The following is a 16,992-nucleotide window of genomic DNA, read 5'->3' as shown; positions in this document are numbered from 1 at the left end:
AAGATGCACTACCAGAACTGAATTTATGAAGGGTCTAACTCAGGCATTCATACTTTTTCCATCCCCAGAACACTTAAATGGCAAGATTGCTGTGCCAGAACAGCACCATTACTCTTATCAGATGGCTTATGCTGAGAATATTTTCTACTTCAAAACAAATCCTTCAGTAATCAGACCTTTTCATGCATTTCCACAGCTAGAGGAAAAACCATCAACAACAAGCCAATAAACACTTGGGCTTCTGATACTGCGATGTGAATGGCAATTACCGATACGCTTCATTCCTTTTGTTCTTTCATTTTTTTTAAATTAACACCTTTCACCATAACATGTAGTTTGGCAAGAAGTTCAAAGTAACCAAGTAAATTCAATGATACACTGTACATGTGGTTCTTCTGATCTAAGAATTTGCTGCTGTGGAAAGAAAAGCCTTGACTCCTCTGCCAGCTCTGATCTGTGCCACACTCCTCCATGATGATTCATCTCCTGCATTTGGCAAAAAGTTATCCACTTCTTTTTTCCTGGGTTAACAATTTCTGTTAGCCTACAGTGGGGTATGATGAATATCAAAACCAGCACTAAGTGTGCAGTAAGAACAAAAGACAACAAAAGAATGGGTAGAGCAGAGAGAAATGGAGGAGAAAAAGCAAGACGCCACTCGCTTCACTCCCTGCTTTCTAGTGATGGTGAAACCACGTAATTGAAAAAAAAAAAAAAATTAATTTAAAACCAAGCCAACTCCCCCATCTAGCCCTGCAATTAACTCCAGAGCAGAAGTTCCACAGAAGCAAGAATCCCTGGGATTTGATTAAGTATCTTCTCCTCCCTTGTCCCACAAAATTGTAATTTGACAGCCAGCCTAAAAACCAAAGTTTTAAAACCACAAAATTATGAAGATTGCTCCTATGAGGAGACTAGTTGATGGGCAGCAATACCCCACTCCAGACTCAAAGCTTCATGCTGCTTTATTAAAGGACATGGCAGTCTTACTAGTACTTTTATGTAAAGCAACACAAATTCTCTATAAAGGAGAAGATTGCTGTATTTCATTTGCACTTTCCTTCTCTCAAATTGCTCTTAAGTCACCTCAATATTTGTACCACTTCAGAAACTAGAAGTTGTATAAAGACAGCACAGCATTTCAAAGCATCTGTTCCGAAACGCAAACAACAAACAGGGTTAAAGCACTGGTCTAAACTTCAGAAAACCGTGATTTCATTGGGTAACTTCTATTTTTGGTACATTTTTCTTCAGTAGTCAAATCTGTGAAATTATTTGGTTTACGTGGAGGAAACAGCATATTTGCTGCTTTAAAAAAAACTTTTATGATGAGAAGCTTTTCAAGTCACAAATTTGCCTAACAGTCACAAACATACTACTGTAGGAGCTACAGGTTCACAGATTATGTTTTCTTATTTAATGGCCCTTAACGGATTTATCTTTCATAAATGTATGCAGTCACTGAACAACTGTTTCCTATCTTCTCAATGACACTCAGGATTTCAGAGACTCTCCCTATCCCTCACTCTCACAGACAGCAGAGTCCTTGTCTATGGGAATGACTTAAATTTTCATAGACACTGCTCCACATTTCTGAGTATCCTTGTTGGCCCTCCTTAGGTTTATTATACCCTGCGTGGGATGAAGGGATTAGAAATGCCTACAATACTGAAAATAGGATTTAAAGCAACAATGACACCATGTTTTGTGCTCCACTCCATTGGTAGTTGAGTCCTGTGATTCTCCCTGCTTTTTAGCAATTACTTGAACTGAGCTGGCACTTTCACAAAACTGTCATTTTTGAACTCCAAAATCTTTTTCCTAAATAATAAATTCAGAGGCTACCGTTGTGTGAGTAAAGAAAGGCCCGTTTTCTCATACGTATCACTTCACAACAATGAGTATGATCTATTATTGGAGAACTTTCTGATATTGAGGGCCAAGCCTGCACAATCAGTCCTTGCCTTCACTATCCCAAGTAGCACTCACTCATCAGCAAAGCTGTTGCCCAACTATTTAAGACAAGTGATTTCCAAACAAAACTTCTGAACAGCACATATTCCCGAGAGATACCAGTAATGACCTCTCACCATTACTTCACATCTCTAACTAGCTTCTCTATCCAGAGAAGGACCATCTTTAAGTTCATCTTAAGACTTTGATAGGGGACTTTACAGAACGCCTTTTGAACACCTAGATAGATTACATCAACTACGTTGCCTTAACCTGTATGCTAACTCCATCAAAAGATTTTAATAGACCTAGGAGGTGTTGAATGTGTTTTATAAGGCTGTTGTCTCCTCACCTCAGCACCTTGCACGTGTCCACTATCTCTGCTCTTGGTTCAGCTTACTAGTTAGTAGTTTCCACTCTTCCAAAAAGGCCTTTTAAAAACTGATCCCACCACTGTCCCTTTCCAGTCCTCCGTGACTGGGACAATTTAAAGCATTGGGTTATACTTTCTGGTTAGTAATTTGCTTACTTCATTCTTGAACTCCTTCAGATGTGCAAACACATCTCATCTTGACGACTGCTCTTTACTTCAGTTTGTTCAAATAGCCCCTTCCCCAAACGCTGCAATTTGAGACAGATCCCCCAATGCACTCCTTCACCTCCAATTCTTCAAGTTCTTTCATAATGCACAGACAAAATGAAAGCTCTTCTCCTGCTGTCATTTCATCTTCTCTAAACAACTCCTTTTATAGGTCAGTGGTGCCCTGCTTCTACAGATAGCATTGTGCTACTGATAGATCAGAAGAGGGAGAAAAAGGAAGATTAATTTCATGCCTTTCTCAAGTAGTTTCTCAAGGCAGGGGGAGCTTGTGTGTGTGTTTTTGAGGGCTTATATGGGTTATATGGGGGGGAGGTTGCCAGGTTGGCTCTCACACTACAGTTTTACATTTAGCTTATCACTTACTTTCTATTTCTATATTAATTTTTCAAAGAACATATCCTTACTCCCAAGGGCTTCCTTTATTTTACTATTTCACCATGTCACGTTTTTTCAATTGATGGTTTTACAGTGTGTCTTGAGTGACACATACTCACTGAGAGCCCAGTGAAGCTTCAGAAATAGTTCCCAAGCAGCTTGCAACATTTCACCTTCTTGGCTCTCTTTTAGCTTTAAGAAGCCATCTCCTGCCATCACCACCCCTCTCTTTTTTTCTTTTTCAACTGAAGTTGCAGTACGTCAAGCAGATTTCTTAACCTTGTATAGATTCAGCATCCCTCCAGGAGCAAAGAACAAACCATGTTTCTCATAGACAGCCCTCAGTAGTAACAGTTTGAATCTGCTTTTCATCCTACTGTAGGCCAAGTCCCAAGTCAATTCCCTTGTTATGGTTGTCCTGACTAGCTGTTTCAGTAAGTAGCTACTCACTGTCACAAAGTTTTGTCTTGGCATGCCTCCCTGACAGAGGATCCACCTAAATGAAATGCAGCTAACGAGCCATTCATTGCTGTATTTTCTGCTTTGTAGCCTCTCTGATCTCACACGGCATAGGCAAACTAGTCAGGCAGATGGAAATGAAGTCCTAACGCTATTTTTCCCCCTTACGTGTGCCTGGAATTCTACCCATAGAGTTTTCAGTGTTGCAATAGCTACTCATTTTTTGAGTCTTTTGGTATCTGACACTCATCTAGGAGATTCATATAAGCTTCCAGTTGAGCTTCTACAAAACTGAACTAACATAACAGTGAATGGCACTGTTAGCACATGTACTTGTGAGAGGTTGTTTTGCTCAAACCTGATTAAACAGGATTGACGTTCACTCCAAAAGAAAAGAGAGAGTTTGAACGCCAAGCAGTTCAAGTACAAAAAGTTAGATAAGACTGAAATTACACTCGGGGACAAATGTGCCACCTTGCTGTCTTGAAGTCTACCCAGGTAGAGCTTGCTCCAGTTGCTTTTGTTATGCTCCATACCTTGCATAGTAGCTCCGTGAGAACAACAGAGTTGATGAAATCTGACTTTCTAAGGCTTCACTGTGGGATTATCCAGTGTCTGAACTCAAACTGCAACCGAAAGTTCACCTGTAGCTAGGGCTCCCCCTCACAGGGTAAGGTTATGCTGCTCCCAGAAAACACATCTCGGCCAGAAACACAGGGTGGAATCGGGTTTGCTGCAATTCAGATCTTTTTGTATTCCAAGTTCTCAGTCGCACGTATTATTCACACAGACAATAATGAATTAAGCCTTCTTTTTTAGTGCAACTCTCAAGTGTCCTTTATTCAAATGTCAACATCTTGTATGCAAGGTGTTACAAGCACACAGCACAGAGCTTTCACAGAAAAACAGGCAGATTGTTTCAGTGACCTTTAATTGTGTTCTTCCCTGTTCACAAAACGTGCATTTTTTCAAGACTAATTTTAATTTTGGATGTTTAGGCTATCATCTGTAGTTGAGAAAATCATTATGTTCTCTCGAACATTTTGTCCTTTAAAGAAAATATCTACAGCTTTAATCCTGGCTTATAGTTCTTTTCCTGCAAATTCTAAACTGACTGCACAATATGTTTTGCCGTACTACCACTTAACAGTCAAGGTAGTTAAGAGGCAGTTGAATAGAAACTGTTGCCTAAACAGCAGTATCTTTTTGTTCAAGTATTGCATATAATTTTACAAGGACTCTTTAGCATCCCAATCTTCATATGCTTAAATCAGTCTTTAACTAGGATATGCAAAACACAAGCAACAGGGCAACATCAGTAGAATTCTCTGTAAAAAAGCAGAATATTAAATTGTCTGTCCAGTACCTTTCTTATATAAGCTACTAAGAACTTCATATGCTTCTATAGAAAATTCAATACATTTATTCAAATAGCTACTTCTCAAATGGGAAGCCTACAATACACAAAAGTTCGGAACTAGTTCACAAGTGGCCTTGTACCTAACGAAAAATTGTAGCTATGAATAAAGCTATGCTGTAATCCCAAATGTGCTATTATGGGGGCTTGACGAGGTCTCAGAAACCATTTGTTGAGCCTTGGAGGAGACAAGAGAGAACAGCAGGCTAGCCAGCCAGAACACAAAACCCTCCTGAATGGTTATCAGCCTGCATGTAGCAGTAACACGCAGCATTACTTGCCAAGCTTGCAAAGAAAAGATGGGGGGCAGCAGGGGGGAGAGGAGCATGAGAGTTAGAACATTGGAGGGATGAAGCCTGAAACTGAAACTTTATTCCCATCCATTCAGGCACAATGGGCTTCTCTACTCTAAACTCAAGACTGTTTTACAGTGGAAGGATACCAGAAAGAAAGCAAGCCTTTTATTAGCAGCAAAGTTAAGTATCTTGATGCTCCTGCCTCAGCTTCATTACCTTACTTGAACAAACTTAGATAGTCTACATTGAACCTTAAAGAGCATTTCCAAGACTTAAATTAACAGACGAGGGTCAACTGATCACCATTATCTACACAAAGACAGAATCCACAATCCTGAGTATTTTATAATATTACAAAACAAACTGCTGGCTTACTTTGTTAATACTTTAAACAAGCATAAAAGACACAGCCAATTATATATTGAATGAACATAATCTTCATAGGCTTACTCAGTTTCAAAATGAAAATTTTGAATGAGATCTGACATCCCTTTAGCACGGGCCCTTTTGTCATATTTCAAATGTTTAAGATCTGGCACTTCCTCTTCCTCCAAGACATGCCCAGAAAGCACATTTTTACCACAAATCATCTGAGCTTACCAAATCTAAGATTCTTCACAGCAGCAGACTGGCAGAAGACATGCAGATTATTACTTTTGCACAACATGTTATTTACCTCATCCTCGGAAAGAGTCCTAGCTACAAGTATACTTCCAATCTGAATTTGCATTTAGACAGTGGGTAATTCCACAATAAAGCAAAGAGCCTTGGGGAGGAGGAAAAAAAAAAAAAAAAAAATCAGGTTTCATAAATGCCATTATTCACACAACTACTGTGCAAGCTACAAAAAGTTGCAACCAGAACTAGTGCAGCCTATGTGACTAAGACAGTGAGGCTGCAAGTCTGTCTTCAATTTTCCAGTATCTCAAAAGCAGCTAGTACCTCAGATCTCTTTACACAAGGACTCTGTACAGCCGCAGAATTCTTTGGGTTTTAACAGTTTCAGAAATACAGAGGTTATCAGTATGTGTAGCTAGAAAATTAATATTCTTTTTTTCTTCCTTATGGTTAAGACATTTCTGATGTTTTTGCAGAAATATTTGAAAGCTGTATTTTCCACAAAACAGTTATCACATGCAGAGACCACAAACAACATTGTTTAAAATCAGCAAAAAGGTTAAGGAATACATCTGGATATTCATGCACTATAGGTTATTCTTCTAGAATCTGCAAAGGCCAGCGAAGGTCCTGCAGAAGCAAGAAAGGTGTTAAAGCCTCATCACACTCACCCTTAAAAGCAAGTGAGACACCACCCCTTTTTTTTGTTGTTAAAAAAAAGTTTATCAGATATGAGGAAACGCTTCCTCCAAATCTGCTTTCAACCCGTTCGCTAAAGAACCGCTACTGCACTGCAAATTACCTGCACTGCATGTACTTACCACTTACTTGCTTATCTACCTGAACTTCTGTTCTCTTAGTCCTTTTCTTCAAATGCACACAATTAGATTAATCCTTTAATGCTACTATTTTATTCCTGCTTTTGGATGTAAGGGGGTCCTTCCAGGCCAGGTCTAGGGTTTTTCCATAATTTCTATCAGGATTCTCAAAACTCAGTGCTAGAAACAAGAGCTGCAAGATCTGTCCTCCTGGTCCAGGAGACCGCCTGGACCCAGTTTCCTGATTCACCTCTGCCTCCATCCTCATTCCTCCAGACAGAAACCCGATGCTGCTCTACACTGATCACTGAGTTCAGCACCAGGAAAGTTCCCCACTCCATCGTTTTTCTCCCAGTCTCCAGATCGCTAACGCAAAGAAGAATCCACTGTCATAGTCCACACCTAGTTTAGCCGTACAAACAGGTGCTTTCCCATGCAGACACTATGCCCAAGCTCTGAGCTCCTGCACCCTGCAAAGCCTCCCAGCCACCTCCACCTCTTCTCTCGCCCTCCCCTGAAGAACAGGTCAGCTCCAGGTTCATCTCCTCTTCCTCAACAATGCACAGCCCACAGCATCCACCACTTCTTTCAGCGCACCCAACAACCGCACATATTCTGCACTGCCGTCCCAGAAGCGGACAGCGCAGTACGTTGTTTCTAGCATGCCGCTAGGTATCTTGGTACCTGTGGATAGCTCGTGTTTTATCTTTCACCTCCACCACTTACTTCTAGTGCATAACGTCACCCCCAGGGCCACTCTTTTGGGCACCACTGATGACTGTATGCAGCCTTCATGTGGGTGGACAAGGAAATGGAGCAGTCTCTTCAGCCCTAAATTTCCCTCTGAATTTTTCAGAAGTTTGTGGACATAAACAGCATACAAAACCCCACAGGAATCATTCTCCAAGGTGACTGAAAAATGCAACACAATAGTTCCTAGCATATTGCAGCAGCCTATCAAAAATGCTCTTGCTTACTGAAAAGTACACGCACAAGAGCCCATTTTTAGCACAAGAGGGGACAATTAAATCAAAACAAACACCATTACCAACTCTTCCCTACAATTCGCTTTCAGTCTTCACATTCTGCAGTCATTCACATTTACCAGCCATTTCCATTTTATTCTTTTCATATTCTGTTACATATTATCCTAATGTGTGCAAAAACTAGGATGGCATTAGGGTTGACACTGCAAATCGGGAGTTTTCTTATGTATGTAGGAGTTTAGAGGGAAAAGGACTATTTGGGAAACTTCAGTTGTCTGTCTGTAACCAAAGCCACTTTTGTTTTAAAAATTTTAACTATTTTTTTTTTTTTTTTACACTCTCCAAACAGAATACAGTACCAGATCGTTCAGTTATTTATGACCCTGCCTCCACCCACCCCCAATCAGCACACTCTATATGAGCACCGCTGCAACAAATAACTATCGCACTTCTGCTGCTTCCAAGGCAGCCATGGAAGGAAGCTAGAGAAGTCCACCTATCACTCACATTACAGACTCTTGTAGGAAAATTCAGATTAACATCACACTTTGAAATGAAAGGATTATTGTCTGGAATTAAGAACCAGAGCCAAGCTTGACAGACAGGCTGTATGGCAAAAATATAGACATGGCAAACATTTTATTCTAAGACAAAAAAAACCCCCAGCACATCAGGCGAATGAAGACTGAAGATAGCACGCATTTTGTCAGCACAGAACAAAGGAGATCCTGTGAAGCGCATGAGCTGTCTCCTTTTGGGGCTGGAGCCCAGCATTCTGTTAAAAAGAAAAAAAAAAAAAAGATACTGGTTGCCAATTGTTAGGAGCAATACTCATGATCCTGCTTTCCAGTTCTCACTAAACTAATTTTATGTTTAAATCCAAATAAAAGAAAATGAAAGGAGACTGTACCCTTCTGCAACCGGAGCTGGACCTAAAAGTATCAACCACAGCAGAGGTGGGACGACACAGTCCACGCCAGCAGCCTGTGCGCTGCCTCACACACTCGGTTCATCTAACCACAGCAGCCCAGTCTCCACCCCACATAATCACAACTCCACAATGATGAGGGTCCATAGTAGAAAGAAAGAATCCTGTTCCCAAGAAAGCCATTGGGGGGGGGGGGGGGAAGTAGTCTTTTGTTTAGAAGATGCTGGTACCCAGAGATTTGCAACTGATGTCCTGCTACTTGTCTATAGAAAATTATTTTGGTGGAAGATGGAAGCATCTTGGTATTAACTGGCTATTCAGAATGATCTGCTTCTATCGCTATTTCAGGCACACCAGTGAATGGCTTAAAGTCAGTAAGTTTAATAAAGAGCGAGATTTTTATAACCATTTTGATACTCACAGTGGCACAACAATCACCTTTTAATGCCAAAATGGATGCATCTGGGCTTTAACTTGGAGGTCTTGTGAAGTGCATATCACCATGGTGGCTGTTGTTGCATACTGTTGGAGCACAACCTTGTCATACACAAATCCGAGCCGCTGTACCTTCATTACGTTTCCACTGCAGTTTCCAAATTTCAGCATAACTAAAAGTCTGTTCGTAAGAAACAAGAGATTTTCTAGTTTCTGGTGCAGAAGTCTGCAAATTACAGCCCTTCAGAGTCCAATGGTAATGAAGGATACCTCCATTGTTTTGTGGTTGGTTGTTTGGGGGTTTTTTAAAGCTTCAAAAAGACTTTAAAACAGAAGAATCAAAGACTACCCAAGAGCTAGAGTGAACATACTGCCTCACCATCATTTGGCCAAAAGCAGCAGCATTCTCCGATGACATGCACCTTCTCTATAATCAGCACCCTCAAAAACTATCCCCTATTCCCTCATGAGAAGTCAAGCACAGCAGTACATGCCCCCATTATTTACATATATTATTCTAATTTATAAATCCAGAATAAAAGCAGATACAGATCTTTGGTGTTTTGCAACACTATCCTCACACCCTCCCCTCTGCACTTGTCAAAGGCTTCAGGTAGGAATGAAACACTAACTCACCTTTGCTGCAGGCTATGAAAATAAATCAACACATCTGTGACAAGATAACAAAAGATCACACCAAATAAAGTCCAAGGGCTGCAGGAGGACTCACTCAACTGCATGACCTTAAAAACCTATAAAGCTTGGAGCCACGTAACCGGGTGAAAAGGGAAGGAAGCAGATGGGAAGATAGTTATACAAGTGGTTTACCAGAAAAATTAAAGAGCACAAGACTTCATGCAATACAGCATGCATACCTCATTATGTAGATACAGTTTAATTAAGAACTTTCTAACTACTATGGTAATGGATCCAAAAGAGACTCAGGGCATATAATTTAAGAAGATAATACCGCATATTGCATACATAAACAAAGTCTGTGGCATTTAGAAACTCCACGCTATTGTTGACAGGAGTCAGAAGCCAAAGGCTTGCATGCCGACTCTGCGGCTCTCACCGACTGCCTGTAATCTGCACCAACTGCTTCAGTTCAAAACAGTTAATATCAACACACAAGAACATTCAGAAAAAAACCAACAACCCTCATGTCTATTAAACTGAGAGAAGACAAGAATTGTTTGGAAGTTTATAGTGAAAACTAACAGCATGAACTTCACAATACAGGTCCTGCAAAGGCTCAATACAGAACTAATCGAGAAGCTGTAAGTCCAGACCTGTTGTGTCCAGATCTGTTGTTTCACTTCTTGCCAAGTAAAATTTCTCACTGGACTCATTACCTCTATTTGTGGCACTCCCAAACTCAATGTACCTCTCACTAAAAATCAGTTTGATATAAACATTGACAAAATAAGTGATCTATGATCTGATGTAACTCAATCAGTACACACCCATGAACACAAACTGGAACTAATCTGGTATCAACCTTATGAAGGGCCAAGTGTTTCAAAAAAAAAAAAAGTACCAAACCAAACCAAAATTCCTGAAGTAAACAAACATGGGCTCTTCTGCATGCACTGCAGAGCTTGGCCTGACCTCTAACAGAGCAGCCTAACTTCTAGAGGAGAAGAGCATTCAACTTGTTGCAACAGTTAGTCAGAAGTGACTGGTTTTGATAACATTACAGAGCAGACACTAAGCTCTTGACTTATCTTTTTGCTTTGATAACAGGTTAAGCAGTTTATCTACATTGCATTAAAATATTTGCTTATTGTTCACCAAAAAAATTCCATGTCCCCCTCTTCAAATACTGTGAAACAAAAATAGCACCAGCATCTTACACGTTACCCAAACCACTCATTATTTTATCTAACTTAAACACATTCTGCCTTCCCCGTTTTTCCAAGGGAAATACTCCCAACCTCCTCAGTTTCTCTTTGTATAAAAGTTTTTGAGAGAATCATCATAATTCTTGCAATATCCTTTTAACCAGTAAGTAAAAACTATCACATACCATATTAGAAATTAAGCAAACCAGTAGTTTACTGGACATTCACTAGTTTTCCACCATTCTGTTTCTTATTCAACTCACACAGACCCTCAAGGAAAAAAAAAAGTGGATATAGATTTGATTGTTTGAAGCGTGCAAGGAAAAGTCCAACACATAAATGTATTTTCATCACTTCAATTACGTGTCAGAATGTCCAAATAAAAGAATCTGTCACTCCACCTACAGCAATAGCTTCAACACAGAACTATAATAGCTGAAAAAAAAAAAAAAAAAATTCTCCAACTGCTGTTGTGTTTGGGACCTACACCACTTCTCGCAATTCTTGAGAGTGACTAGGAGAGCACTAGCTTGCTTACTGTTGGGTCCCCACCAACAGAGTCTCACCACATAAGTCTCTTTCTGAGAGATTAAGAAAAGCTTCCAATAAAGCACCAGGGGATGTTACTATAGTTGGAGATCTTCAATTATATCATTTTTTGCTGTTGTAATTAAGAAGTTAGACACTGCCTAACAGTGACATTCAATAGTTTCTTATTCTTATCCAAACCACATCCTATAAACAGGAAAAATGAGTATTTGGAAACACTCCAAATTACCACTGAAACAGACAGCCTTGCTCTGCAGAATAGGCTTCTCTCAGATTTCCGCCTGTAGCTGTAGCATAAAAACAGAAGGGAGAGGACAGCAAACAAAAAAAAACAGCGCAAGATCAATCCATTAAAACCGGGTGCCACTTTGGCATTAGCACATGCTGCCAGCTCCAGGAGAGCGTGTCCCTGCTGTGCTGCACTAGCCGGGCGGCCAGGCTTGCACAAGCAGCCCCTAGTGTCCTGCCACCTCAGTCTGCCCGGACCTGGCACTCGGTTCCTAATGAGCTTTGAAGGATTCTGGTCCTGTCAATTAAAAAAAAAAAATTTTTAACAATCAAATCTGTATGTTAGTCCAACAAACTAAAAACTGCTGGCATATTTTCCAAGTCCAGCATAAGTCAAATAGGTAGGTTTAATATCTGGGTTGAGCAACATTCCCAAGGGAGCACCCAAATGGCACGCAAAACAGCTTTTATGCAGGAAGTAACTGACATTTTCTGGACAAAAAAAAAAAAAAAAAGTAAACTCTCCTACCACCACTAGAGACGAGCAACAGTTTCTTTATCTGAAGACTGATGTTCAACATGCCATGCCTGCGCTCCCTTCCCAGTGTCTGCCATTAGAGTCAATTGCCTTCTTGTACACCTTTCTGCTATAAAAAGAAACCCTATCAAATCACATAGAGTTTGTCCTAAGCAGGTTTTAGAGCCCACTGCAGGTCCTGTGCTGATGAAATAGACAGCACCATTCAATAAAAAGCCAGGAAGATTCAACCACAGAGATCACAGACTTAAAAATAAGAGGGATTAAAATAAAAACTTGAGAACAGAATGCAATTTTGCTGCAGGCAATGCACCAGGTAGAGCTCAGCTGCGATGCTTGACATTGTTACTCAGCTGATTTGATGTTTAGCTGGTCAAGTTTGGCAGCGAATATGTAAGAAACCTCCGTGGAGCTGTACCTGGTGATCCTCTAAGACAGCCCAGCGGAGACCCCAAGCCTCACCTCTTGGCAAAGGGCACTGCAGGGCTGGACTGGCTTTTTTGTTGGAGCAGGGCATGAAATCCAGGTCACACCCTCAGCGGATAACTAAAGCACACACTCCAGAACATCTCTTTCGCTCACTAGAAGGATTCTCACTCCATCAAGATTCCTATAAGACTGTCCTCCAAAACATTCCCGTGTAGTTTTAATGGCATACAATTATCTTCCTACAATTAGGACACGCAGCTGCTATCTAGTTCTGAATTGCCATACTGCACCTCAGAGGCAGCTGTAAAAGCAATCAAAAAAAAAAAAAAAAAAAAGGTGTAGACTGCAGTCATACTAAAGACACTAGCTCCTACTACTCTTAAACTGGATTTTTATTACCAAGGGCTTTTAAACATACATTTGCACAAACTGAATTATTAAAGTTTAGTTATTTTCTGTGTTTCTTCTATTCATTAGACATCCATATGTAGATGTCATTAAAGAAAAAGTTGCCTCAGTATTTTAACAAAACATTTGCAGTCCTGCAGCCCATTCTTCAAAGTACTCTAAAAATCATGATGTATATTAATAGACTTAAAAGATTTGTGCTATTTAAAATAAGAATTAGAAACACGTGACAAAGTTTGCTTTAAACTTTTAAATTCAAGAGAAAAAATTATGAAAATTAACTAAAAGATAGCAAACAACTCCATATGTAAAGAAAGTCTGAGCTGTATAAATACTACAAACAACTCAAAAAGCAGATTATTCATCCATCAGTATGTACCATTTGGGAAATACTGAAACAACATAAGAATATTTTTTTCAGTATTTGCATATAACAATATACAAACATTGAACTCTGTTTCATACACTCCCCACTGCAAGATATAACGTCCACCCATATATTACCATAGCTTCAGGAAAATGAAATGTTATTGCACATTTGCTTTTGCAATTTAATTGATTACTTTGGATAATGGGATGTAAAAGGAACCTTTGACTTCAATCCTAATTCCATCCATATAATTTAAGATCACATTATGTACAAGTATACTACAAGCTATAAAAGCATCTACAGATGTTTCTATTTTACGTATTTTAGCAATTGTCAAAGGCCAATTACACAGCATATCTAAAAGAGAAAGTTTTCAGAAATCTCAAAGGGAAATGGGAAGTACTAGGGAAAGGTGGCACTAAATGAACAATAAGGCAAAAAAAAGAAACAATATACGTTGCTCACTTTTTTTTTTTTTTTTGCAAACTCTAATCAAATACCTTATCTTGATTTCCCCCCTCACCAAGAGGAGAGAGGATTTAAAATCCTACACGGTCAAGAACCAAGAGGAAATTCTACTTTAAAGCCACCTTTGAGTAACTATCCATTTTTAAAGCACACAGTTCCATTTTTCTGAAATTTCTCGAAATGACACTATCACCAGCAGCTCTAAACACACTCTCCCAAACACCATCAAGCCGACTGATGATTTCACCAAAAGATGTTTGAATATATGCCTCACCAGTGTCACATGCTGAATTCCCTACACGCTGCTGCAGTCCAACATGCTGAACAGCTGCACAGAGCCTGGCACGAACCTTAGAAATGTAGTCATGTCTTTCAGTACCTCAATCTATTTTTCATATTGCAGGTGTCTCTATCGGTGCTGAAACCAGGGCTGGCCGTACTAGCAAAGTCAGTACGTGCATATAGGGAGACTTGAGGCAATAGCTTATCACACACAGAACAATTTATTCCCCTTCCCCTCCCTGAAAAAAAAAAGAATTCAAACAAGGTAAGAATTCCTCCTATGAACAGTTTGAAGGATCCAAATGCAAAATTTGAGAAGAAAAGTAGTTAGCTGACTCATACCAGCCAACAAAATTCATGCTGAAGTAACTGTGCCGCAATTAATATCAGCACATTTAAAACACAGGCAAGGGAAGGTGTGACCAGTCCCATTACAACCGTTCCGTAGGTAATGGCTAAAGCATTTCTAGAATTAAAGCTTATGTACACAGAAGCAGATCATGTTTCAGCCATAACCGACCACAACCTGCTTTAAAAGTTTTTTATTTATCAAATGTAAAAACAACACCCAGACTTTTAAAATACACGTTATCTGAACGACAACATACAGAGCACCACTGTGAGGAGACTGCAAGAAAAAGATTGGATGTAATTCAAAATTTAGGACCTGTTACAAGAACAACCCGTGCCTCTCCTGCTTGTTCTGCTCCCCACTTCCTATTGTTCTGCTGTTCAGCAAGTGATGCCGTGTCATGGACGAAGGAAACCTAAATGACAGTTTGCTAGATCTTTCTTTAAAACACTTATGCAAAGAAATTCATTTACTCAGGTCTGTACCGAAAACCGGTGACACATACAGCTCTCTTAAGGCATTCTACAGCCCCGAAAGGACCAGCAGACTTTGGTTCCTGAAGCAGCCAGCAAGAATACCCAAAATGGTGACTACAAGTAATAAATCAGACAAAAAAGCATTATCAAGGAAAAAGAATCGGACCCTGTTCCACGCAGCTGACGGTCAGGCTGAACATCGCAAGCGGCTACTCATTTGCTGACGACGAAAACCCGCTAACTTGAGCGTTTTCCTCAACTACCTAATTTTTTCCCCAAAACCCGCTCGTACCGAAACGAAGGCTCCGGCATCACGCCGAGGGGACGGGAACGCTCGGAGGGACCGACGGGGACCCAAGCACAGTCCGGACGGCAAACCGCGGGGTTTAACCCGGGCGGCAGCAGAAGCCGCGGCCCCGAGGGGGTTACGGAGGGCAGCGGACGGAGAAAGGGCGGCATTAACGGCGGGGGGGGGGGAACACGGGGCCGTGGGGCCGGGGCAGGCGGCGGGCCAGGAGGGTCCGGGGGCAGGAGGGGCGCGGACGGGGCCGGGAACCGGGAACCGGGAACCGGGGGGGGGGGGGGGGAGAGGCGGAGAGCCCGCGGCGGGGTCCGGGGAGCCCCGCTCCTCACTCACCCGTCCTTGCGCTTGGCTTTGTAGACGTGCCCGTAGGTGCCCCTGCCCACCTTGCAGCCCTCGTACTCGAAGAGGTCCTCCACCCGCTCGCGTTCCCCGGTCAGCTTCACCTTGAAGTCATAGTCCATCTTCAGCGCCCGCCGCGCCGCCCCGAGACCACCCCGACAGCCGCGCTCCCCGCCGCGCCCCGCCGCGACCGGGCGGCGGCGGCAGCAGCAGCAAGAGGAGGAGGAGGAGGAGGAGGAGGAGGAAGCCCCCGAGCCGCCCCGCGGACCATCCAGGGGCGGGCGGGCGGGCGGGCGGCGGGGCTGCTCCCTTCCCTCCCGAGCCCCGTCCTCCGGCTGCTCCCTCCCCTCCCCGCCCCGCCAGCTAGCGGCACAACAGCCGGTCTCCCCGGCGGAATACGGCGGCCGCGCTGCCGCAAAGTAAACGTCGCAAACCGCGGGCACCTCCCCGGCCACGGGCGCGGCGGGCAGCGCACCACGTGGAAGGCGGCGGGCTGCGACCTCCGCCAGAGCCCCGCCCACCCGTCCCGGCATGCCTCGCGGGTGCCGCAGCACGCTGGGAGATGTAGTACGGAGGGGAGGGAGGCGGGAGGGGGGCGCGGCGCGGCGCGATGCATGCCGGGAGTTGTAGTCTTGCCCGCGCGAGGCACGCTGGGAGGCGTAGTCTTCAGCCGGCGAGGTGGCGCGGTGCCTGCCGGGAGGTGTAGTCCTGGGACGGGGCGGGGAGCGGGCCGCGGCAGGGCTGGGGAGAGCAGCAGGCCGGGGTCGGCCCCCGGCCGGGGGTAGCGGGACTGGCAGAGGCCGTGTGTGCGGTTATTCCCTGGAACAGGCTTCCTCGACTGGGGTGCCGGCACCAGGCGCAGCACAGGGCCCTCACCCGCGGGCTGGGCAGCTGGAGCTGGGGCACAGGGCCTGCGATCAGCGGTCAGCACAAGCAGCGGTTGTCGTCATGGCAGGGGTCGGTTACGGTGACTGTTAGGGTCCCCAGCTTACTCCAGACTGGCGAGGGCAGAGGCCGTTGGTCCTTGCCGGCTCTACCTGCCAGACTGCCTGTTAACAGCGCTGGAATTAAGACAATTCCACGACTTTGGGCATAGACACGGACAGATACCACAGCGCTGACGAACCTTCTCTGCGTGGCTGCAGAGGCAAATCGGGATCACGGCACCTGGTATTTAATGCAAAAGCTGTTACGTTTAGCAAGGCCCTTGCGTGAGACCAGTAACCGGGCACTTTCCAATTCCTCTCCTTGGCTGACAGAGCCAGAGTTACCAAGCCAAGACAAAGCAAGCTGGTCAATTTATAGGATAGAGAGCTTGTAATTAAACTAAAGCTACAGCAATCTTTCTAATTACAGCCTGGCTTTTGGCATTTTTGGTAATCATGCACCTACACTTCACATTTCATCTCAAGACTGCAATGTGGGTAAGTAAGTGGGCACTCAGATCCCTAACTTGGGGAGAAAATATCATAGAATGTGGGGGCTCCTGAAAGAAGAAACATTTTCTGGAACCATCTGA

General features: G+C 42.9%; 1 protein-coding gene across 3 annotated transcripts in view; it reads right to left on the bottom strand.

The window, feature by feature from the left end:
- The window catches only part of CDK8 (cyclin dependent kinase 8), an 87,869-nt gene extending 72,039 nt beyond the window's left edge, over positions 1–15,830 (bottom strand). For 2 of the 3 annotated variants that reach the window (XM_052812552.1, XM_052812554.1), the window contains exon 1: positions 15,468–15,829. In XM_052812552.1, coding sequence (XP_052668512.1) covers positions 15,468–15,595 — 128 coding nt within the window. In that variant the 5' untranslated portion in view covers positions 15,596–15,829. Of the gene's footprint in view, positions 1–15,467 lie in introns of all 3 variants that reach the window. The other variant, XM_052812553.1, reaches the window with a different exon arrangement.
- Positions 15,831–16,992: the final 1,162 nt, after the last annotated feature.

Source organism: Harpia harpyja, chromosome 17 (assembly GCF_026419915.1).
Source record: "Harpia harpyja isolate bHarHar1 chromosome 17, bHarHar1 primary haplotype, whole genome shotgun sequence".
Lineage (NCBI taxonomy): Eukaryota > Metazoa > Chordata > Aves > Accipitriformes > Accipitridae > Harpia > Harpia harpyja.
The sequence above is the reverse complement of the archived record's forward strand: the minus strand, read 5'-3'. Positions and strand labels throughout refer to the sequence as shown.